General features: G+C 33.4%; 1 protein-coding gene across 1 annotated transcript; it reads right to left on the reverse strand.

Moving 5' to 3' along the window:
• Positions 1 to 702: 702 nt before the first annotated feature.
• LOC121242869 (DUF21 domain-containing protein At1g47330-like) lies at positions 703 to 10,628 on the reverse strand. The gene is given in 13 exon segments (XM_041140865.1): positions 703 to 1,116; positions 1,354 to 1,400; positions 1,778 to 2,040; positions 2,668 to 2,739; positions 2,742 to 2,857; positions 3,052 to 3,125; positions 6,560 to 6,647; positions 6,734 to 6,873; positions 7,081 to 7,167; positions 7,390 to 7,503; positions 7,618 to 7,701; positions 7,824 to 7,900; positions 10,346 to 10,628. Coding segments are annotated over 13 exon segments (1,452 nt in total). The 5' UTR covers positions 10,521 to 10,628; the 3' UTR covers positions 703 to 1,001.
• Between the last annotated feature and the right edge of the window lie 13,872 nt (positions 10,629 to 24,500).

Consider the following 24,500-nt stretch of genomic DNA (forward strand, 5'->3'; position numbering starts at 1 on the left):
GTCAAAATACTACTCTAGATAACCAGGTAGAGCAACCCAATAGCCCTGAGTTGTGATCATGGATCGAGGTCAATCCAGGCAAAACACAAGCTCGTGGTTACCAAGCAGACCAACACATGCCACTAAGAAAAACACTATTACTCTTCCAGGTACTCGCCTTGAGTTGTAAACACTCATTGCTCGCCCTGTTGTAAATTACTATTGCTTGCCCTGATGCGAGCACTGTGCACAATAATTCACAAGTTTTTTAGGTTTAAAAATAATTGTTATTCTTATATAATAATTTTGGAAAAAAAATAGCAATTATGTTCATCTTATTTTCTAAAATAATTCATAAAAATAAATAATAATCTTTAGACTAATATTGTTATCATTTTACAAATTGCAATTTCTTTTAGGTCCAATTTATTCACGATTGATCTTTAATTTATCATATCCATTGTTTTATTTTCTATGGTAACGCGTCTCAACCGGCATACGTGCTTTGAGAGAGAGATTGGTTCTACCTTCGGTTTTGACTTCACATGCAAAAAGCCAGGACAATGATAGAAACACAACTCCTTTTATAACTCTGTAAAATGGAGGATCTTTTTATAAATTAATGATACTCTTACAACTCTATTGTATAAAAATATCCTCAATTTTAAAGAGTAAAAAATCGTTGTAAAAGGAGTTGTCTCTATGGTTGCTGAAAATGCCATCATCAACTTGAGCAGAACATGTGATAAATTTCAGAACGTCAAAAGGAGAGCACTGCTTTCTATATAATTACAGCACACAATTCCAGGCAATCTATATAAGTTTTTAAGTCGTCTGAGCATATATTCTTTTGCTAATGCTAACTAACTTATCCCCAGCCTTATGGGTTTCTAACTGAATCTACGTTAAATATTCATAAGAGGAATCAATCCCTTTGACGTCTCTTCTTAAGAAATTTGATGTGTTGTGGCAGGGTCAGCCTGTCGTTGAATAACTGGTAGATATGTGCAGACCTGCAGATGCTAAGAAGGGTTAGGAATTGGAGAAGTGCTAGTGACAGATGAATCCATGGGGGAGGGCTCTGGTGAGTTCAACTCCATAGCCGTTTCCTTAGACGCATGCATGTTGACCTTTATCCTGCATTCACATACAATGATGTCAGTTTCAATTTTGTATTAGTTCAAACACTGCTCACTATATGGCAAATCAAGGAACCAAGGTGTTCTTTCAATTTTCTGAGAAGCATAGTCTCTTGACCTTTTACCATGACACAATTAAGTTGCAGGCTTCACATATATCTATATATATATATATATATATATATAGATATGCAAGCAACAGAACCAAATAAGGCAACTAACGGTTAATGTTTACCTGTTGTGTATGTTGACATACTCGTCGGTTTCATCCAATATTTCCTCCTGACATGAGAAAACATTTGAACTGAGATAACCATATACCAAAAAGAATACTCCACCATTTAAGAGGGGCTTTTCAATAGGAGTTTCAGCTGCTTATGACCAATATATTTTTTCAATTAACCTAACCCATCCTCAAGAATTGAGGTCAAACATAACCCATATTCAGTTCTTAGTACAGAAAATGGAAAAGAATGGGTCCATGCTACACTCCTTATAAACAGATGGGAATGGGCTTCCTCTATAATAGTCATCAGCATGATCATGAAGGGAAATATGACTATGACAATCGTTAACGACCAGAAGATGATTTGACCCAAGTACATGGATCCATTCTTTATGTTTACCCAGCGATGACTTTAGAATGAAGAAAAGATTACCTGAAGAAGTTCTTCAATGACATCCTCCATAGTAATTACACCAACAACTTCTTCATTGGATGGGAACTCCGGAATTGGAACATTTTCGATGTCCAGAATGCAATACGAACAACCTCTATGTCGCTTTTTATAGGTAGTAGACAGTGGAGTCTTCTCTATCTGTTGACCTCTATCGTTCTTAGTCACACCTGTCCGAGAATCTTGTGATTTTGATTCAGTCCCCAAACTTTGAGTGGCAGAAGTAGTGCCAACATCAAGATTATCTGGTTCTACACAAAGCAGACAAATAAGAAAGTTTCCAAAAGAAACAGATGCAAGAACCTAAGATATCGAGGTATGACAAACCTATAAGGTCATATCAATCTCAAAATATTTGTAAAGACCTAAGACTGATTAAAGCAGCTTTAGTTAGGCATGATCAGTCATAATTAAATCATCAACTGCGACACATTAATAAACAAGTGGTGAAAAGGACACATATATGAGTTGTGGACTGGAAATAGTATTTAAAAGGAAAAAAAGAAGAAACACGAATTCAGTAGTACCACCAATGCAATTACAGGATTCAACTATTTCAGAAATCGATGGGTATGAGAAATGAAATTAAGGCGGAAACATCACCGATCACAGAAAAATTAGGCACAAATTAGGCCCAAAAAGTTCATGAATTCATGAATGCACAGGGGATGAGAGAAACATACAAACAAATACAGGTCTTACACAACTAGTGGCAGGATAACAGTAAATTGAATGAAGTATAAAAAGCTCAACTTTGATGTTCGGGAAAAAAATATAGCTCAAAAATGCCTGAAAATCAAGCAAGTTGCTAATACAACAATAGCATAAAAATATCCAAAGCTTCATTCAGTCCCTGCTTCATAGATCTTTACCTTTACCCAGTGGTACCTCAGATTTGCCTCTGTACTTCCTACAACTGTCCTTAAATTCAAGTTGTTCAGCCCCTTAACTTTCTTTGCTGTCTCTTTTTTCTCATTTAGATCCTTATATACAACTGCAATGTGGCTGTGACCCTTCTGAAATTCATTTAGAATATCATATAGTGGCATCTCCTCTGAAACCCTGGAAAGATCAGTCACAAAGCAAAACAAGACCATCAGAAAAGAGGATACAAAAGATATATAAGCAAATTCAACATATGCAAGACATCCACTAATGCTAATTATACTTTCACGGTCCATATTCCCTATATAATCATAGGCAAAATCATGTCTTCTCTCCACAGAATATAATCTAAAAATGCAGTATAATCCTACCTAGGAATTTTCCTTATGATCATTGTTCTCAAAGGAACTGCATCGTCTGGATCAACTGTCAACAAATTTTTAACCTGCACATAAATGGTATTAAGTTTGAGAGGATACAACAAAGAAGAGAAATCATCAAACAATAATTATGGAAGATCTTTGCCATGCAAAGGAACAACATTGACAGTACTACGAAACAATTGCAGATTATTATGTTTTGGGGCAAACAAGGCTTAAGTTATACCAACTCTTAGCTACGGACCATCTTATAGCGCTAACCCTTTTTTTTTTTTTTTATATATAAGTATTAAGAGATTTTATTCCCAAGAATAGGCATAAGCCCAAGTACACAGGATGTATACAAAGGAAATACCAACTACTTTCTAAAAACGAAAGGAAATCTAAAACAGATTCTGGAAATTATCTTCCATTACAAAAGTTTTAGCCCACAAACTCAAAAGTACTAAAGAAAAAATCCCTAAGGTCTCCCAATGAACATTCTCTGTCTTCGAAGCATCTCCCATTCCTTTCAAGCCATAGGCACCACATGAGACAAGGAATCATCTTCCAAACATGAACAGCATTCTTGCTACCCTTCCACCATACCAATAAATCCACCACTTCCTTGGGCATTACCCAAAGTAAACCAGTCTGATTCAAAACCTCATTCGACAAGAACCTGGCCACTTCACAATGAAGAACGAGGTGATTAACAGATTCCCCATCCTTCTTGCACATGACACACCAATCAGCAATGTACATACCTCTCCTTCTAAGATTTTCAGTTGTCAACACTTTGACCAGGGATACCACCCAACAGAAAAAAGAAAGAAAAAGGTGTAAATGAGTATACATGAAGACCTTTTATTTTACAGCATTAAGATGTAAATAAGCATCATCTCAATCACACCATATTTCTGTGTATGTGGGTACCACTATCTGCATCCTTCTATAACAACCATGTTCTGAGTCAAATAGCATCAAACCTTAGTCGATTTAACTGACAACAAAACATACACAGTAGGTCAGGTACCTTATTTCTGAAGTAACTAATCACTTAAAAAATTAGGGGTTTTTTCAAACATCCCCCTGGCAGTTTCACGAGTGCCAATCTGGTTACTACATTTTCAATTTGACAATTGATCCCTTGGACTTAAGGTTCAAGACAAATCAACCTTATTGTTAACACTTTCTATTAAAGTTCAGAGTCATGTTGTCTAGATTTTTAAATGACTTAATTAACTACCATTCCTTAATGGTCCAAGATTTTTTTACCACCATGGACGATACTACAGTCACAAACCAAACACTATTAAACCTCCAGTCCATGACCTGTTAAAACCCTAAACAGTGCCCCTAAAGCCCAACAATAGAACCACATCAACCTTTAATTATGGTTTTGGAAGCTACAACTAATATTCTGTAACTTCAAGAATTACTACTACCATTGCTTCTATTCCCTGAAGAAGAAGAATCACTTTCAGTTGCAGATGTGACTCTTCACATCAAAAGGATTAACCTTTTGTTCAATCAGTTGATAGAAAACTTGGTATTAAGCAAGCAATACAATATGTGATTGGGGTCTTCCTTCTGTATTAGTGCTCTGTCACTGATTGAGAAAGGAAAGGAAGCCTTCTTGTGCTTTCAACCATATATGCAGCGTCTCTGTTTATCTTTTCATTACGTTCAGCTGGTACGCTTATTGCTTCCAACAAAAAATGTTAGGAATTTAATCCTACACCAAATATAAATTGATTAATCCCGGTGTTTGCTCCTAGTTATATTCCTACACCAACATTACCTATAGTTGTTGGATTGAAACCGTGGATGAAGCAACTCGCCATGGAGCATTCTGGGGACAGACTCTATGAGGTGACTGTAGGCAAGGAAGAGGGATGGCAGGGATAATGATGGCTGAGACAATGCCCTAATACCTGAGGTTGATGTTGACCTTCTAATGCAAGCAGTGCCAGACCTTGGTGGGGGCGAAAATGAAGCTTAAAGGTACCTTGGCCAGCAAGGTGGGTCCTGCCGCCATGACATGGGGGATCAAGACACAGCATAGCTTGTGTGGCCCGCATGCTTGGAATGAAAGATTAAATAGACAATGTTAAAGTACAAGGGAAATATCTGTAACAAACCCCAAAAAGCTATTTGAAAAGAAGTATAGTTATTCAATTATTGAAGAACTTTGCAATAAAATATATACCATTCAGAAATATTATATATACACACACACACACACACACACACATCACAACAATTCATTTAACCTTAATAATGCTTTATCCCAATCTGTATTCTTGTATGCAGGTACATCCTGCACCCTCCCACCAACCACATTATATTTTTCAATCAACAACCTCAATAGGAGAAAATATTCCAGGACATGGTCGTAAGGGCTCAACCAAATGTTTCAAGCTGGCATGACAAGGCCTTAAGAAAATATAGGCAATGTAGGCATTATTATAATGAAAATCAATGTCAGCTTAGCACCTAAATACACAACTTAGACAATCACACAGAAGTATCTACCAGAAGTCATTAGAAGGGGAAGCACTCAACTGCTCAAATGGAACTCATCTGAAGACCCATTTATCTCATCAGTTCCTAACCTTACACTACCTTCATGTCACTTCCTTAAATTCGCACTTCACTAACATGCTTCGTCTGTGAGTTAACTAATCTACTGGGGAATACTCCTTAATGCCACACACTAGATCCTCAAGGCTCCCAAAGTAAAAGTTGTAAGCAGTCGAAAAGGCCAATATATGGTCTCAAGCAATCTCCTCAGACTTGGTTCAACATATGAAGTTTGGCTATGACGAAGATAGATGTGTTTACACTAGAATAGTAGCCATTTGCCAAACAAAACTCCTTGTAAAAACCAGCAGAGCAACCCATCCCGAACAGCACAATGATTAGAAATATTTATAATCTTCTGAACCATTCATGCACAGACTGGCAAATACAATTAGAACATTTATAGCTCCCATGTTAGCCAAGAGCTGTATTGCAGCAACAAAATGTGAGTTCCGTAGAATAACATAATAAAGATATACAAATAAGAACCAGGCCCAACTCCACAGCATGCTAGATTGGTTCACTAATCCAATAAGGCACTCTGAGAGCCTGAGGATCTGTAACGTTATAGAAATACAAATACAAGAGTTATGGGAGTTGAATTACAAACTCTCTCAAAAGAACCCTATCTGATCAACAAGAGAAAGTTAAACTCCTATCTGACCAACAAATAAAGATACAGCTTATCAAAGATAAACTTATCTAAGAATGTCAATATCTCAATTAAGGTTTGAACACAAACATTAATAAAAGGGAAAAAAGAAAAAGAACAGAAAAAATAGACATGATCATGCAAACAAGGTAAATTATCAAAGCAGGTGAAAAAAACATATGTAGAAGTGTTGATGTCAACAAATTTATACGTCAAATTACGCACCGAAAAAAAAAAAAAAAACCATAAACCACATCATTCTAACAGAAGAAAATGAAATACCAGAACAAGTCCAATTATGTTCTTTTGGTTTCCAGCATAAACCGGGACTCTACTATGACCCTTTGTCATTATCGCATTCAATGTTTCCCTGTATAGTTGAGAGAGAGAGGGGGGAGGTTAGAACACAATCCATAAACATGCAGGAGAGAACTAAACAAGAATCCAGAAACCCACAAATCAAGATTTGCATCCAGATCAAGGGAAAATGCATTTGATATGGGGGTCATGGCATCTTTTGCAGTCTTTTCGGTCAATTCAAGAGCCCCAGTGATGATAGTAGTCTCATCATGTGTTAAATCCCCGCCTTTCCCGGCCTAAACAACAAAACAGGTGTATACCATTTTACATCAGAGAACCAGGGGAGTGGGATATAGTCCAGCACAATGAAACGTAAGTCATTCGGTGGACATCTATCTGGAAATAAATAGCATCTATAAAATTCCAAGAAGACGATTTCAACATGTCTAATGCAAACTATTTTATAACTTAAATTGCAGAAACTCTAAAGCTGAACATCATACCTCATTGCCATGGAAATTCACAAAAGTTTTGAGCTCCGCTCGCCGTAAGAGGACAGCATGTCCCTTACCCAACATCCAATCCAACACCTGCACTTAGTACTATAGTGTTAATTTAAAAGAAGAAAACAACATACAAAGCTTGAACATAAGAAAAGAATAGCATAAACTATTTTTTTTTATAAGTAAAAATGTATTAATAAAGAATAGCATACACTATTTTCCACAACACTAAATCAAATAGCCAACCCAACTTGAACAAAACACAGTTTACAAACATATAACTTCATATAATCTTTCTATTCATTCTACCTTACTAATTGGATAAGAAAGAGGGAAGAACAGCAAAAGAAGAAGACGAACTAGGGGAGCCATGATTGCTCCAACCCTCAAGCCATAGCGAGTGCAGACCGCTTGTGGCAAAATCTGTAACGAAATATACGTGTATGGAAAAAGAGAGAGAGAGAGAGAGTAATAATTAGTGCAGGCAAAATACATTAGGAATAAAAATATTCACATTTTGAGTTGATGATGAACGACCTCACCAAACATGAGGATGAGAGTCACTGATATCAGTATTGCTGCCCATGGAGGCACAAGCTTGTCCAAGAATATGGGAAGGGCCTGAAGAGAGAGAAAATATTTTATTTTGAAAAAAGAAAAGAAAAGAACATAATATAACAACTGACATGATTAACAATCTATTAACCAATGTACTCTAGCTTCCCCTAGAATCAAATGGTTACCTCCATTGCTAATGAGTTTCCAATCAATAGTGTACAAAGTAGAAGATGCTGATTCTTTACCACTGGAAATATTTTAGCTGCCAGATAAAAATAAAAAATAAAAAATCACATAACTTTGTCTCTTCAGTCCAATCCATGTGATAATTTCCTACAAATACTATTAGCTCAGGTATTTGCTCATTATGCAGTGAGTCAACTCAACCAAGTGAATATACAAAAAGATATGTAACATAGGCTATGTTTACGTGTATGTAAAACACATGATGGAAAGTATTTCCTACAATTTCTGGTGTTTGGTGGAACTGAGAGATGCGACCCAAGGAAAAATGTCCCCGAGATCAAAGAAAAACTCTGTTATGGGCAGAAAATGACTTCTGCTATTGCAAAGAGGGAACGATTATTTGATTATTTGCCTTACTCAGTCTCGCCTCACTCCTCTCTATCTACTCAATGGGGAGCGAGGGACCCAATCAACCAATCAGCCTGTTTATTTCCCAAGTTATTTTATTTTATTTTACAAGTAAGCTATAAGTCTTGAGTTTTCTTTTCTTATTTTTCTAATAACGACTAATATTTGCTCCCACACAAAACACATTATCTATTGAGAAGGTTAGCTTTAAAATACAAATTTCTAGAATCACCGTAAGAGCACCTGAGAGTGGCAATTTTGATCTTGATGAAACTCAAGCATAAGAAGAAACAAAAACAAAATATTGTCATTTACTTATAAAAAAATAGTTGATAAAGATGTAAACAAAAATCTTATATTCCTATATCCACACAGAGAAAAAAGAGAGCATATAATGAAAATTAGAATTCAATATTATGTATAAACTTTTATATAATTAATAATTGTTCCTGCTTCTCTCTCTAATAAAACAGCAGTTATCTCGTTGCTGAGATTTCGCCTTACCATAGATCCTCAACAATCCTGTATGCACCAAAATTCTCATGGACAAAGAAGGTCCATTTATGTAATGACCCCAGAAAAGCTCAAGCCACATGTAGATCTATACTCCAAAAGGACTAGTAAAGTTAACAATTGGAGCCCCTTGGAATACTCTAAAAGGCAATAAATTTTCCTTCACAAGCATTGTGGGATCCCATTACCACCTTCCCACACAATATGGAGCATTACATGTTCCCCCTTAAATTCTAGAGATCCTCTCGTCAGGTCAGTTCATTATAGGTGGCACAACTCAAGTCCCATGCTTCTAACTAGAGATTGGCTCTGATACTGTAACAAACTTGATGAAAATCCAAATCCGACCCTATTCTCTAAAAGGACTAATCAAGGTAACAATTCGGAATCATTATAAAACCAGATCCTATTCAACATCATCCTATAACTAATACGGTGGTATTACACTTTAATTAATCTGCCTGCACAATCTAAAGAGAAGAGATTTATGACAATTTCGAGTGCGATGATTTGGGTGAGGCAAGTGGCTAAGAGATGCTATAGTTTTTGTTTCAGATCGTTTCTGGTCAGATTAAAGGATAATAATTTTTGGTAGTAAGAATTTTGGTTTTGGAGGTATGCTCCATCCAGGTTTAGGCCTTGTTTGCATTCAAAACACACATCAACTCATCTCAACTCATCATTACAATTTTTTCAAATTTGCACATAAAATATAATAAACAATTCAACTTTTTCAAATCTCAAAACAACTTTCCCAAATTCCCATACAAAATATAATAAATAATTTAACTTTTATTCTACTATTCACAAACCATCTCAACTCATCTCAACTCATCTCTGAATCCAAACCACTCCTTAAGATTTGAAGCCTTGGGTGCAAACAACTCTAGGGGCTGCGTCCATTACACGGGTCCGGGATTTAATCAAGTAAAAAACATGTTGTGTTTGGACGGTCTCTAGGATTCCTTGTTATAAAAAATAGTTTCAAGTGATAATGGGAGTTTTGATTGATTTATACTTTAAAAAAATAAAAAAATAGTTTCAAGTGGTAACCGAACATCAGAAAATGATTTTATATTATCTTCAGGATTCCGACCAAATGACTTAAAATGCAGTACTTTTCCATAATATCTTTTCTGGTAGATATTTTTTACGATGAAAGAACAGCCTTAACCTTCTTTCTCTCTCCGGGAAGGCATTTCCTACCGAAAATCCAGTATCCCCAAGTTGTTTAAAAGAGGAATTATATAAGTTGAAATAGAATCCGTACAAACCAATGGAAAAGCAGCAAGTTCTCCGCTTGATTGCATAAGGGTCCTACAAAAACCTCCACAAATAACCCATATTAATTCTTCCAAGTTCAGAAGCTCAAGAAAGCAAATGGCGTGAATTATCAGCACCAAAATCTATTTACCTTCATCACCAGTCCCAAAATTACTTCAGAAGCCAACTGATGGCCGTAAAAATGGAAATGAACGGACGAAGTCGTCGAGATTCACAGTTTTCTTTACACTAACTTCCAGACAAGCCTTTTTATTTCCAGCTTAAAAACTCATACACAAAGGGAAAGGAAAGAGGATGAAACTTGAGAAAGAAATACCGGCGTGTGCGCGATCCTGAGGACGACCGGACTTGATAAGGACCTCGAGGTCGACGAGACCGAGAGACATGAGTCCAAGGGTGAGTCCAGCCATAAGCCCAGCAAAGCAAACCAAACCTATAATCGCCAGCACGTACAACGAGAACTCCGTCCCACAGCACGCCAGGTCCGCCATCTCTCTCCCTCTCTCTTTCAGTGGAAGAAAGATCTGCAACCGTGCGGGTTCGACACTTTCTTCAATGTTTCACTTTTCTCCAACTTTTGCCTATTATTTCCTCTGTTTCTCTTTCAGACAAGGAACAACTTATTTTTGTCGACCATTTCTTACCGCTCTTGATCGCTCGAAAAAAGAAAGTGGTTTTAAATATATTTAAAAATATAAATAAAAAAATAAAATAAAAATTTATAAAAATAACTAGCGGTCAAATGAGCGGCTACTCTGGCCGACTCTTTAGAATAATGATAAAAGAGAGTAGCCCGACTTTCCGACAAAAATAATGATAGGATACCTAATACTCCTTCTTTACTCTCTTCTTTTGCTATCTAATTTATATTCGATTTTTTTTTTTATTTAATGATTAAAAAAGTAAATATTAGTAAAATTATATATTTTTTTAATAATTCCATTCCAATGCCAACACAGCCTACTCTTTTTACGTCGAACCACAATTTAGAATAATATTATTTATTATTTATTATTTTTATTATTATCTTATTATTTTATAAATTGAAATTAAATAATTAAAAATTATTTACTATATTTTAATTATGAATCTATTATCTAATGTCATATCGTAAGATAATGAAAAGATGATAAAAAATAAAAAATAAATTTTTTTTACAACTTAACTACTATTATACATTAAGATTTTAATATTTTCTACTTTAATTCAAAATTTATGTACTTGCAACAGTTCAAAGTAAATAAAATAATAATTTTTTTTATAATTAGTTGTAAACAAATTATTGTTCTTGTATTATTTTCCTTGTCGTCTATTATTTTCTTTTCTTTTTTCTTTAAAAATAATTAAAAAGTTGTTTCAAGAGAAATAAATAGTAGATAAAAGCTTTATAATTATTATAAGAAAAATGTTATCTAATCCTCTCAATTATACATTTTAAAGTTATTATTAGCCTTTTTTTTATGTTTTTTTAACATTAAAAATAGAGAAATGATATTTACAATTATAGAGTACGTAAGTGCCTAACAATTTCTTTGAAAAAATTAATTTTTTAATCATAGATTTTATTTTTTTTTAAAACGATTATACGATGCTTGCGCATTCTATAATTATATATAACATTACTCAAATATTAATCATGTTGCGCATTAGGCATTGGAAGTGAAAAATAAAATAATATTTTTCATATAATTTAAAAAAAAAAAAAAAAGTTGAAAGAAACGCACGAGTAAAATGTTTATTGAATAATGTGTTTATTTATTTTTAATAATAATTATGAGTGACTGGGAATATCTTTAGAATGTTGCATTATATGCCTCATGTGGGGTCGCTCCCAGCAAGTGGTCCCCAAGAAGTAAATTTACTTTTAGTGTATGAAAGAAAATGTGGGATTCCCCGAATTATGTTCATTGGATCCGCAATTGGCTATTATTCTTTGGAAAATGATTTAAACACAATATTTTTACACTTTATATAATTATATTTTAAATGAAGAGTATTTTTATAAAACATCTTATAAAAGTAACATCATTTTATAAAAATATTTTCATTTTATAATATTGTTATATAATATGTTGTGTAATGTATTATGTGTATATTATTACTTAATGCTAATATGCCTGAGAGGAGTGATTATCACTCCTCACACGCACAATAGCAACACCCTTATTCTTTTGTGTCCTTTAGCAAATGAAAACTAATGTTTGTTTGTTCGAAATTTGAAGGCAACAACTGTTTTTTGGTCCATGTTTTGATCAAAACAATTGCTACATTGAATAAATTCTTTTGTATCTTGATCACTCTTAGGCGTAGTGGTATATCAATCCAGATCTCTAATAATTTTTTATCAAAAAATGTTTTAACTACAAAGAGATTCTAGAAAAATAAATCCATGAATTGATGTGGTACGTTATATTGTAAAATTACTTTTATTGTAAAATAAATCTAACATATCATTGAAATTATGTCAGTTTGTGGGTTTATTTTAATGAGATCTCTTAGTGGTTGAGCACTTCTCTTTTTTGTCAGGATTGCAAGCAATCGGGCAAGAGTTTAAGAGAGGGAGTTGTGGGTCACACAACCTCTGGACAAGTGACCAGGGCAGCTGCTCATCTGGCTGGGATTGTGGGACCAGTACCAAGGGATGTAAAAAAAAAAAAAAAGAAAAATTGATTGAACCGACCAAACGATGGATTCGGTCCGGTTCATAACTAGTTTGGTTCAATACAGTTTCTTAAGAACTGAAATCGGTTCAGTATCGATTTTCATATTTTGAAAACCGATTTGAAACAGACCGGTATATATCATGTATACATCTTTTAATTTTTTATATTATATATAAAATATTTTTTATATAATTTTTTATATTATATTATTATGTTATATGCTAAATTGCTAATTAATACATGAAGTTTTATCTTATTATTCATTTTTATTAATCTTATAATATAAAATTAATATTACATGAGATTTTAATCTTAAACATGGATAGTAACATTAAGTTATTAATATAAATCTAATTTTGAAAAAACCAAACATTAGAGGAACCAGCCCTTAAGTCTCAACTTCTGTAGTGCCACACCTGTAAATGAGAAATTAGAAAACTCAGAATGGACTGGACCAAAGTAAAAAAAATTGAAAGTTTCAGTTTCAGTGATGAATCAGCCCGTATTGATTTTTAAATTTCAAAACTAATGTATATCGGTTCGGTTCTACAATTTGTTCAAAACCAAACTGATTACACCGCTATCAATACCCCTATCGGGACGAATGAAATTTATAGGTGACCTTAATTCATTAGTCGGCTTTTATTAAGATAAATATTAATGAATATAATATGGGCAATCCAGGAGAATATGGTGGAGGGACATTTTGGGATATAGGAGGCGATTTGATTGGGGTTTTTTTATTTATCATGGAGTGGGTACAAAAAGTTTCATTAGATGGAGTTAAAGCCCCGATTTGAATTAGAAACTCATCTCAATTTATCTTGTCTCATCATTACAATTTTTTCAAATTTTCACATAAAATATAATAAACAATTCAATTTTTTAAATCTCAAGACAATAATAATATTAAAAAATAATATTTTAACAATATTTTATTCTACTCATCTAAAACCATCTCAACTTATTTTTTAATCCAAATAGGATCTAAGTTGAACCTGATGAATGTGGAGGCTGAAACAAATTTACAACTGATAGTAATCTGGTGGCTTTGGGATAGAATTGGTCTATTGTCAAAACTCTTGTTCGTGTTAAATTTATTGTAGATTGTGAGACTAAATAGGTAGGTTTGGTAGAATGTGGCATGCTAAAGTTATAAGCAATTCTTATGAATTAATGGCACATGTTGGATGCATGGCCCAGTGTTAAGAACATGTTAGTATCGAGGGGATGAGTTCGAGTTTCGCAAGGTGTCACTTTAATCTCTATAAATAGAGGATGTAACCTACAATTTTATTCATTCATCTTTTTGACATTTTAATCACATATACAATTTTGTATAGAAACTCTAAAGAAAAAACTTCAAAATCGTTGTCTAGAATTGTTGATTTTGTTGTATCTTGGAGATGAATTACTTGTAACCCGACAGCAAAATCTTTCGAGTGGAGGTAATTATTACTTTAAAGATAGTATTCTATACACCTCAAAGTTGCATTTATTTTCATATTATTGTATTTTACTCAATCTTCTTTAATACATTTAAGGTGATAATCGTAATGGAATTAAAATTTGATATGTCGACAAGTTGATATTCTTTTTTACTCATTGAAAATTTCATACATTTTACATCTAAACTTGCCAATACTTCTGGAATCCAAATCTGGTGACAATGAATAAATCAAGGCAAAATGCAAGAAACGTGGAGAAGAAGATGTAGTATATAGAGGAGACACATTCTAAACACATTTACCGATCGTCTCTACGAACTTTTACGTCAATCAAGTCTCGAAAAGAGATTTGGTAGACATTGAAATTCAAGTATAGAATTGAAAAACAAGATATGGATAAATTCCTTATTAAAAAATATTTTGAATTTTACAATGAATGATAATATTTTTCTGATAGATCAAGTCCATGAGTTGCGAGTTATGGTGAATAAACTTCAAGACCTTAAGGTTAATTTTTTTGAACCTTTGCAAGTTGGGGCTATAAGTGCTGAAATTCTTCCAAGTTAGAACAATTATAGAAAGAAACTTGTGCACACTGATGGGCACTAACATGGACCTAGTCTTAAAGATCATTTGTAAGTTTCAGATGAGTCAATTACAAGATCAAAAGCTAAGAAGATCAAGGAAACAATGCAAGAATTGATACAATCCACTTGGAATGAAACTAGCAAGAGCCCAATACATAAGATGAGCTTTAAAGAAGAAGAACTAGTTTTGATCTACATGATACAAGTTGTGAAAGACATGACTTAAAGTTATTGTTTGAGCCTATTGTTATTGAAAGCTTTCAATTTGTTTAAATCATTTAAAAGATTTATTTTATTAGTTTAGAATAATTGGACTTGGTGATATTTAGTCCATATATATTTTATTTTGTTGAACTAGGGTATCAAGAAGTTACTGTAGCTGAGTTACTGTAGTGACGACATTATTCATTTAGAGGTATTTTTGGAAGAAAATGCTTTATTTTAGCTAGGATTTTATATGTTTTGGTTTAAATACTCTTTGTAGTCTCATTTTAATTAATTTATGAAATTTGATGAATTTATTCATTATGAGTTGAGTTTATCTCATCTTATTCATGAATGAACTTTTGAATTTATCAAATGCAAATCATAATCTTTGCAGCGTTTTTCCTTATACTTTAGGTTCTTGAGATAGGTTCTTCAACGGATCTAGATTTTCATATAATCTAAGTTCTTGAAACGACTTCCTCAACGGGTCTAAATTTTCCATTAGCTTGACTTTGGTTTTCTTGTGTGAGTTTTCAAATTGATTGTGGGTTCAATGGATTCCATTTCTACGAGTTCATATCATTTGGTATTCAGAGCTCTGTTTCTAATTAGGTATGATTCTATCTTTTAATTCTTACAGCTTTAAATTTAATTTTACGGTTTCATTGTTCTAGGGTTACAAAAAAAAAAAAAATAGGCTACCGAAATTCTTAGGGTTTTTTGTTTGGCTGAAATTTGCATCACCTAGGGTTTCAAAATTCTAGGGTTTCTTGCATCTCTAAGTTTGTCAATTAGTTGGAGTGTCGTTCCATTGATTCTCTTCTACTTCATTGTCAATTGTTGTGTGGTTGAATTCAATTGCTTGATTATCACAATTGAATATTGTTGTTTGTGATTGAATTAGAGAAAAAAACAGAAAAGAAAAGAAAATTCAAAAAAAAAAAAAAAAAAGATAGCATATCCAAAGGTTGCTACATAGTTACAAAAAAAAAAAAAAAAAAAAGAAACACATTTATTGATTGAGTTTTATCATCAAATGGGCTGAATACATATTTCTAGTTGATATATTGTTTTATAAATTTCTTGAGCCTTATGTCATTTTATTCCTTTCTTATTTATTGATCTTGTTTCTTGAACCTATTGTTGGTTGGAGTAATACAAGATTGTATTATCTTAATTTAGTTCAACTACTTCTTAAAGAACTTGGGCTGAAAAATTATTGAGGTAAAAGGCAAGAGAGTGAGACTATTATCAGAGAAAAAATAATTAAGAGTATAACACGAGTGGAGTGTCATTATTCGAGTGTAAACACGTAAGAGAGTGTGTGAGGTTTTACACTAACATTCTTTTTGTGTAGCACATTACGATATCTCATAGGAGTAACTCATCACCAAAGAGGATGGCAAATAACTCATCTCTTGTGTTGCAAGTCATGCAACAACAGTTTGAGCATTTGAACTTGGTGTTGGGTGAAGTGAGGGATAAAATGGATCATTATGAAGTGATAATTAGAAATCTACAGGGTAGGAGAGATAGGAGGCGACGTGAGTCTAGTATTGAAAATGGGTATGAGAATGAAGAATATGATGATGATGAGGAAGATGTAACATCAGAAGTTAGGATGGGTGGAATGGGTAGACATAGAGGAGCTAGGCATGAAAGAGAGGACTTAGAGGGAACCCAGGGGATCGGATTGGAGTAGATAGAAACCTTAGGAGCATCAAAATAAAAATATCATTTTTTCAAGGTAAAACTGACCCTGAAACTTATTTAGAGTGAGAGAAAAAGATAGAGTTGATTTTTTTTTGTCATAATTATTCAAAGGAGAAGAAAGTGAAGTTGGCAGTAATTGAGTTCACTAATTATACTATTATTTGGTGGGATCAATTAGTGACCAATAGGATGAGGAATTATGAGAGGCATGTAGAGACATGGGGAGAGTTGAAAGCTCTCATGAGGCGAGGATTTGTACCTAGCCATTACTTAGAGACCTTTACCAGAAATTATAAAATCTTACATAGAAGTCTAGGAGTGTGGAGGATTACCATAAGGAGATGGAGGTGGCGATGATCCTGGTTAATGTAAAGGAGGACCGGGAGGCCACTATGACTAGATTTTTAAATGGTTTGAATAAGGAAATAGTCAATGTAGTAAAATTGCAGCATTATATGGAGATACATGACATGGTGCACATGGCTATGAAGGTAGAGAGACAATTAAAAAGAAATGGGACAGAAAAGTACACTTCTGTTTCTAGCACTCCTTGGAAATCAAAATGATATAAGAATGATCAAGTTGTAGCAAAGAGAAAGACTGAATCACCTAAGGAAAAAGATGAGAGAACTAACAAGAACAAACCCAACGTAGACATCCAACCTTCAAGGAATAGAGATATTAAATATTTTAAGTGTTTGGGTTCAAAGCACATCGCTTCTCAATATCCAAACAAGCGGGTGATGATTATGCTTGACAATGTGGAGGTGATAATTGAAAATGAGGATGATAGTGATGAGATTCTCGAGTTGGTTGATGCTAGTGATAATGATGGAGTAGAATACGCCGTGACAGGTAAATCTCTTGTTGCTAGGCGTGCTCTTAATACACATATTAAGATGGATGATGCTGAGCAATAGAGGGAGAACATTTTTCATACTAGATGCCATATCAATAGCAAAGTATGTAGTATGATCATTGATGGTAGGAGTTGTACTAATGTGGCTAGCACTACTTTAGTTGAGAAATTGAATTTACATACTTTGAAACATTCTAGACCATACAAGTTCCAGCGATTGAATGATTGGGGAGGTTAAGGTGGATAGACAAGTGTTAGTTACTTTTTCAAACGAGAAGTATCAGGATGAGGTGCTTTGTGATATTGTGTCTATGCTTGCTGGCCACATTTTGTTGGTGAGGCCGTGACAGTATGATAGGAGATGATAGAAGGGTGACTCATGATAGGTTCAAGAATATGTACAACTTTGTAAATGAGGGTAAAACAATCAAATTTGCTCATTTAACTCCAAGACAGGTCTATGAGAACTAACTGAAACTGAAAAGTGAAGTTACTCAAAAAAGAAAGAATGAAAAAAAGATTGAGTAAAAAATAAAGAGTGAGGGTGAAAATGAGTAAAAAAGAAAGAGTGAAAGAAAAAATAGAGAGGTGGCTGAGAGTAAAGAAAAAATAGTGGAGCCACGAGAGAAAAAAAAAACAAAGACAACCTATAGAGAGAAAAGGAAAGACAAAAGTGAGTTTATATGCAAAAGAGAGTGAGGTTAAAAGGGCTTTCTTAGCATATCGCACTATGATTTTTCTTGTCTAGAAAGAGTCTTATCTTAATCTTGATGAAACTAACCAGTCTCTTCCTAATTTGGTTGTTTGTTTGTTGCAGAAGTTTGAGAATGCATTCCCAGAGGAAATTCCAAATGAGTTGCCACCCATTAGAGGCATTGAGCATCATATTTTTTTTGTACCCGTAGTTGCTATTCCAAACCGATCAGCCTATAAGAGTAATCCAGAGGAGACAAAGGAGCTTCATTTGCAAGTTGGGGATTTGATGAGTAAGGGGTACGTGAAGGAAAGCATGCGCCCATGTGCAGTACCAGTGCTACTAGTGCCAAAGAAGGATAGGATGTGGAGGATGTTCGTTGATTACAAGGTGGTCAACAATAGCACAATAAAGTATCGTTATCCCATTCTTAGATTAGATGATATGCTTGATGAATTGCATGGCTCATGTATTTTTAGTAAAATTAATCTTAAAAGTGAGTACCATCAAATTAAAATGAAAGAGGGTGATGAATGGAAAACTAGTTTTAAGATAAAGTATGGGGTTTATGAATGGTTGATTACGTCATTTGGACTTACAAATGCACCTAGTACTTTCATGAGATTAATGAACCATGTTCTACGTGCATTCATAGGCAAGTTTATAGTTGTGTACTTTGATGATATCCTAGTGTACAATAAGGATTTAAATGAATATATTGAGCATTTAATGTGATAAGTATGCAAAAGTGTACTCTAAATATCCTATTCTTGGATTAAAATGTAAATAGAAATTATTAGATATAGTTTATATTATTGAATTTAATATCTATTCACGCTGAGATATATTTGAGCATGATTTTATAATATTTTAAATCTCAAATATTGCATTATTGGTTGTGAGAGATAATTTGCAATTGGGCTTTATACTTAACATTTTTGGAACTTTACTATTTTAATTTTTACATTTAGTTTTATTTTGATGGCAGCTGCATGGAGTAAAATACATGGCAACATATATATATATATAGGTGAAAAGAATTGGAACAGCTGTATATCACTGGTTTACACTTACATTGGCTCAACTTCAATTAACCTATGCGTGCAGCAAGTGGGCTCTTTTCTTTTAGACGTGAGATTATCACATTTTGGAGATAAGTTTTTGGGTAGTTGACCAATGGAAGGGTCTTGGAAGGAATAGATGACATGCAACACGTGGGGGCCATTTTTTTTTTTTATCGAAACATACTCATTTCATTAATGAACCGAAGTTACAAATGTGACTTATCAATACAAGAAAAATCCAATACATAAAAAATCCAGTCTATAAGCCAAACTACGCATCAGCTCTGGGACTTTCCTACACACAAATTCTTTTGTGGCGGATATTATCTTAACTTCTAAACAAACTCTCTCATAACAGAGAAAGCGCTCTGTAAAATAGAACTCAAAGGCCCTTTCTATCCTCCCAAGGAAGATGAATATGGGACACTACTATAGACATCAAATCCAATAGCCTATTCCTATTTTATTAAAAACTAAACTAACAAACAACTACAAATAAACACTTTAACAACTACAAGACCACAAGCATTGGTGAGACCCCGGACGTCATGCCTACCGCAAGCATCATCATCTCGAGGCCTGATGAAACGAGCACCCAGCTCACGCACTGACCACAACAGCCCGGCCGTACGACCACCAGCCGTAGCATCGCCATCGCCATCACTCTTAAAAGACTCTTGCCCCGAATTACGTCCAATCCAAAGGCCCAAACCTCACTCGGGTCAACAAAAAACAACAACAAAAATAGAAAAACAAAACAACTACAAAACACTAAAACGGAAATAAGAAAGAAACAGAGAAAATAAAAATGGATGAATAGTGCACAATGGGTAGGTAGTGGCTCGTGCAGAAAACTGTTCACTCTGGGAAGAAAGCCGGTGGTCAGACTTGGAAGTCCCGGAGTCAGAGGTTCCATAGAAACCGAGCGTGGCATCGGGAGAGGGCTCCACAGTGGCGCGTGAAGGCCACGTGCCAACAATATTCAGAACTTCGTCCCACGCGTGCGGGCTACACTCCACTCCGATGGACGCCGGATTTGGAGGTCTTGAAGATCGGCGGCTGGGCGTCATGCTGGTGGGGCGCGTGTAGAAATGAGACGGCTGGAAAGACTCGAACGACGATCCTCCCTTATTTGGTCTAAAAAATACAAAAATAAAATAAAAACACTACACAGAGATAAAATGGACAAAGAAGACAATGAAGAGGGGGGCTCCTCTCCCCCTTTCGATGGATCTGGAGTTTTGGAAACTTTAGAGAGAAGAGAGAGGGTTTTTCTAAAGAGAGAACTCCCATATGCAGGTCTTTTTAAAGCATCCATGTGGGGGCCATTTTGAGTCTTACTTTTTGGTTTTACGGAATATGTTTTGTTTTTTTTTTATATTTTTACATGGAGGAGCAAGACACAAGAGGGGGCCCACACAATTGAAGCCATATCTTCATGTATCACATGACACCTCATATGTAATGGGAAGAAAAAGAACCACAGTGCTATAGAGAGAACTAGACGAAAGAAAGAGGAGAATATGGACTAAAGAATAGATCGGAAATAAAATTCTCATGGCAGTCGTTTGCTCTATATTTCTCATGAAATTTTTGTTGTCCATTATATTTATGGGTAACTAAATTCTCAAGTAGGGTTAGGGATGAACTTGCACAGTAGATGATATTTTTATTTATTTTTAATTTATGTATTTGATTTTCAATTACTAAAACTCTTTCTTTTTATCATTCTCAATTCATTGTAGATGTTTTCTTTTCTGAATAATCATAGAATTTATTCTGTTTATGAATTAGTCGTGTTTTTTCTATTGAATGGATTAGCTCTTTGATTATGTTTGGATTAATTATTTATCTATATTGATTTAATTCTTTGTTGCAATATCGCTTCCTGAGTATATTGTTATCGTTGAATTTTCTCAATAGTGATAATAATTTACGTATTTTAAAAGTAGAGAATGATTTTTTAAAGGGTTACATTTGGTTTAATCTTGGTTTATAAATCTATACTTTCCAATTGAGAATTTTGAGAATTGAGTTCCCAATTGAGTCATTTAATGGATTAAGAATAATTAAAATATCAGATTTGTGTAAGGGATTCTCGACTCTTTACTGTTTGTCAAATTTGAGTACTTTTTCCGTTAGACAATTTGCTTCACTTTAATTTGCATTTAAAATTAATCTTTGTTCTCCATTAATCATTTTATATTTTTCTTTAGTTTCTTTGTTTCTTCTGCTATTCTTTTAATTTATCCCTTTGTGGAATCGACACCCCTAAGTTGTGTTGTAACTACCACATTATTCTTTGGGCGTAATCAAATAGCTTGGATGAACAAAAGAAGACGGAGTTAGTGAAGTCACTTCATGAGAGAGTACGACTTCAAATTGCCCAAAAAAAATGAGAGGTTTACTTTACAAGTCAATAAAGGGCGATGACGTGTCATCTTTGAATCAGGAGATTGGGTTTGGGTTCACATGCGCAAAGAAAGATTCACAACCCATAGACGAATTAAGTTGCATCCTCGAAGAGATTGACCGTTTCAAATTCTTGTGAAAATTAATGAAAATGCATATAAAGTGGATCTTTCAAGAGTGTACAAAGTGTATACTACTTTCAATGTTTGTGACCTTTCTCCTTTTGATGTAGGCGAAGATTCGAGGTCGAATCCTTCTGAGGAGAGGGGAAATGATGGGTACCAACATTGACTTAGTCTTAAAGATCTTTTTTCAAATTTTAGATGGATCAATTACAAGATCAATAGCTAATAAGATCAAAGAAGCAATGCAAGTATTGGTACAATCCACTTAAGATGAAGCTAGCAAAAGCCCAACACACAAGATGTGCTTTAAAGAAGAAGAATCAGTTTTAATCCATTTGATACAAGCTATGGAAGACATGATTTAGAATTATTATTTGGGCCTATTGTTATTGAATGCTTTCAATTTATTTAAATCATTTAAAGAATTTATTTTATTAGTTTAGAATAATTGGGCATGAGGATGTTTGGTCCACATATATTTTATTTTGTTAGACTAGAGTTTCAAGAAGTTACTATAGTCGCAGTACTATTCATTCAAGGGTATTTTTGAAATAAATGGCTTTATTTTGGCTAGAGTTTTAATTAAGTTTTGATTTAAATACTCTTTGTAGCCTCATTTTAATTAGTTTATCAAATTTGATAAATTTATTCCTTGTGAGTTGAGTTTATCTCATCTTATTCATGAATGAACTTTTGAACTTATTAAAAGCAAATCACAACCTTTATGGCATTCTTCCTTATAATTTAGGTTCTTGAGGCAGATTCTTCAACGAATCTAGATTTTCATATAATCTAAGTTTTTTAAACAAGTTCCTCAATGGATTTAAATTTTTCATTGGCTTGATTTTGACTTTTTTGGGTGAGTTTTCAAATTGATTGTAGGTTTAATGGATTCTATTTCCACGGGTTCATCTCACACACAATAGATGATTTCACAATAGAGCAAATTCAAAAATATTTACAATATGAAGGGGAACCTTGAATTCATTATAAGAAATTATTTTCTACAAATAGCTCTAAAGTGAATTTTGTTGATAAGGGGAATAGTTTTTTAAATAATTTTAAAGGAAACAAGAGAAAATATAATTACTTTCCCAACAATGGTGTCAAATACAAGAAAAATAAAAACTTGTTACAATTGTGAAAAAAATGGGCATCTTCAGTGGGAATGCAAGTACAAAAAGAAATAAATCAAAGAAGATGGCAATCTCAATAGCATTATAAAGATGCAACGGATGGATATATAATACTAAAGGGAAACCACAACTCCGCAAAATTTGCGGGGAAATGAACTGTAGAAGCTCAGTTTACTTTTGGGAAGAAACTTATCCTTATTAATATTCTTTATGTCCAAGAAATAAAGAAAAATTTGTATTTGCAAATTTGCTTTGTAAGAAAGATATCAAAACTGTAATTAAGTATGATAATGTGATTATTTCAAAATGAGTGTTTGTTGGAAAATGGTACACTTGTGTGGCACAATCATTTAACACATTTAAATTTTAAATTTTTAAAGTTTATGTCAAAGCATAGTTTAATTTCATATAATCATGACCATAGTGCTAAATGTGAGATTTGCATTTAATAGAAAATAACAAAGAAACATCTCCCGAAAACAATCATAAATACACAATTATTAGAATTTGTGCATTATGATATTTGTAAACTTAATGGTATTTTAACTAGATGATGCAATAAATATTTTATTACTTTTATTGATGACTTTTCAAGATATATATATATATATTTAATAAAAAGTAAATATAAGGCCTTTAATATGTTCAAATGTTATAATTCTGCTATTGAAAATTAAGAAAAGAAAAATTAAGATACTTCATAATGATAGAGAATATTTTCCCATTGGCTTTTCTTTATATTGGGAAGAGAATGTCATTATTCATCAAACTAGCACATCCTATACCCTACAAAAATATGGCATAACAAAAAGGAAAAATAGGAAACTAATTGATATGTTAAATGCTAATACAATTTTGAATGCAAAATTCTCTTTTAATTTGTGGGGAAATACTTGCTTATAAAATGCCATTCGCATAATAAAATATATTCTACAAAATTTAAAGTTTCACCATATGAATTATGAAAAGACAGAAAATCAAAACTATAATACCTAAGGGTATAAGGCTATTTAGCCTTTTATAGAGTTCTAGGTAAAAAAAAAAAAAAAAAAAAAAAAAAAAACAAAACAAAACAAAAAACAAAAAACAAAAATAGATCTAAGTTCAATGAAGAGTTTCTTTTTGTAGGATATGCTATAAGTTCAAAAGTCTACAGGCTTTTGTATTTGGATTCCAATGTTATAGTAGACCCAAAGGATATAGATTATAGAGTTTAGTAAAAATAGGCTCTATAAGAGCATCTCCATTGGATTCCCCATAATTTTTCCTATAATTTAACTAAAAAGTATATTCTCTAAACTTTTTCTCTAAATTTTACTCATCTTTCAAAAACCTTCTACATCTCATTCCCCATCCATATCTCTATTCTATTAAATAATATTTCTCTATTTTTTCTTTATTATTTTTTTCTCACTTCCATTTACAATCTTAACTACTAACTCTTTTGTCTTATTATCTTCTTTTCAAATATCACATTCTTTAAAATGCTTATACGATTTTGACTACTGAATAAAGTATTATTTTTCAAACCGAAATCCGTATTATAAAAATAGTAATTTTTTT

The sequence above is a fragment of the Juglans microcarpa x Juglans regia genome, chromosome 8D (genome assembly GCF_004785595.1).
Source record: "Juglans microcarpa x Juglans regia isolate MS1-56 chromosome 8D, Jm3101_v1.0, whole genome shotgun sequence".
Classification (NCBI taxonomy): domain Eukaryota; kingdom Viridiplantae; phylum Streptophyta; class Magnoliopsida; order Fagales; family Juglandaceae; genus Juglans; species Juglans microcarpa x Juglans regia.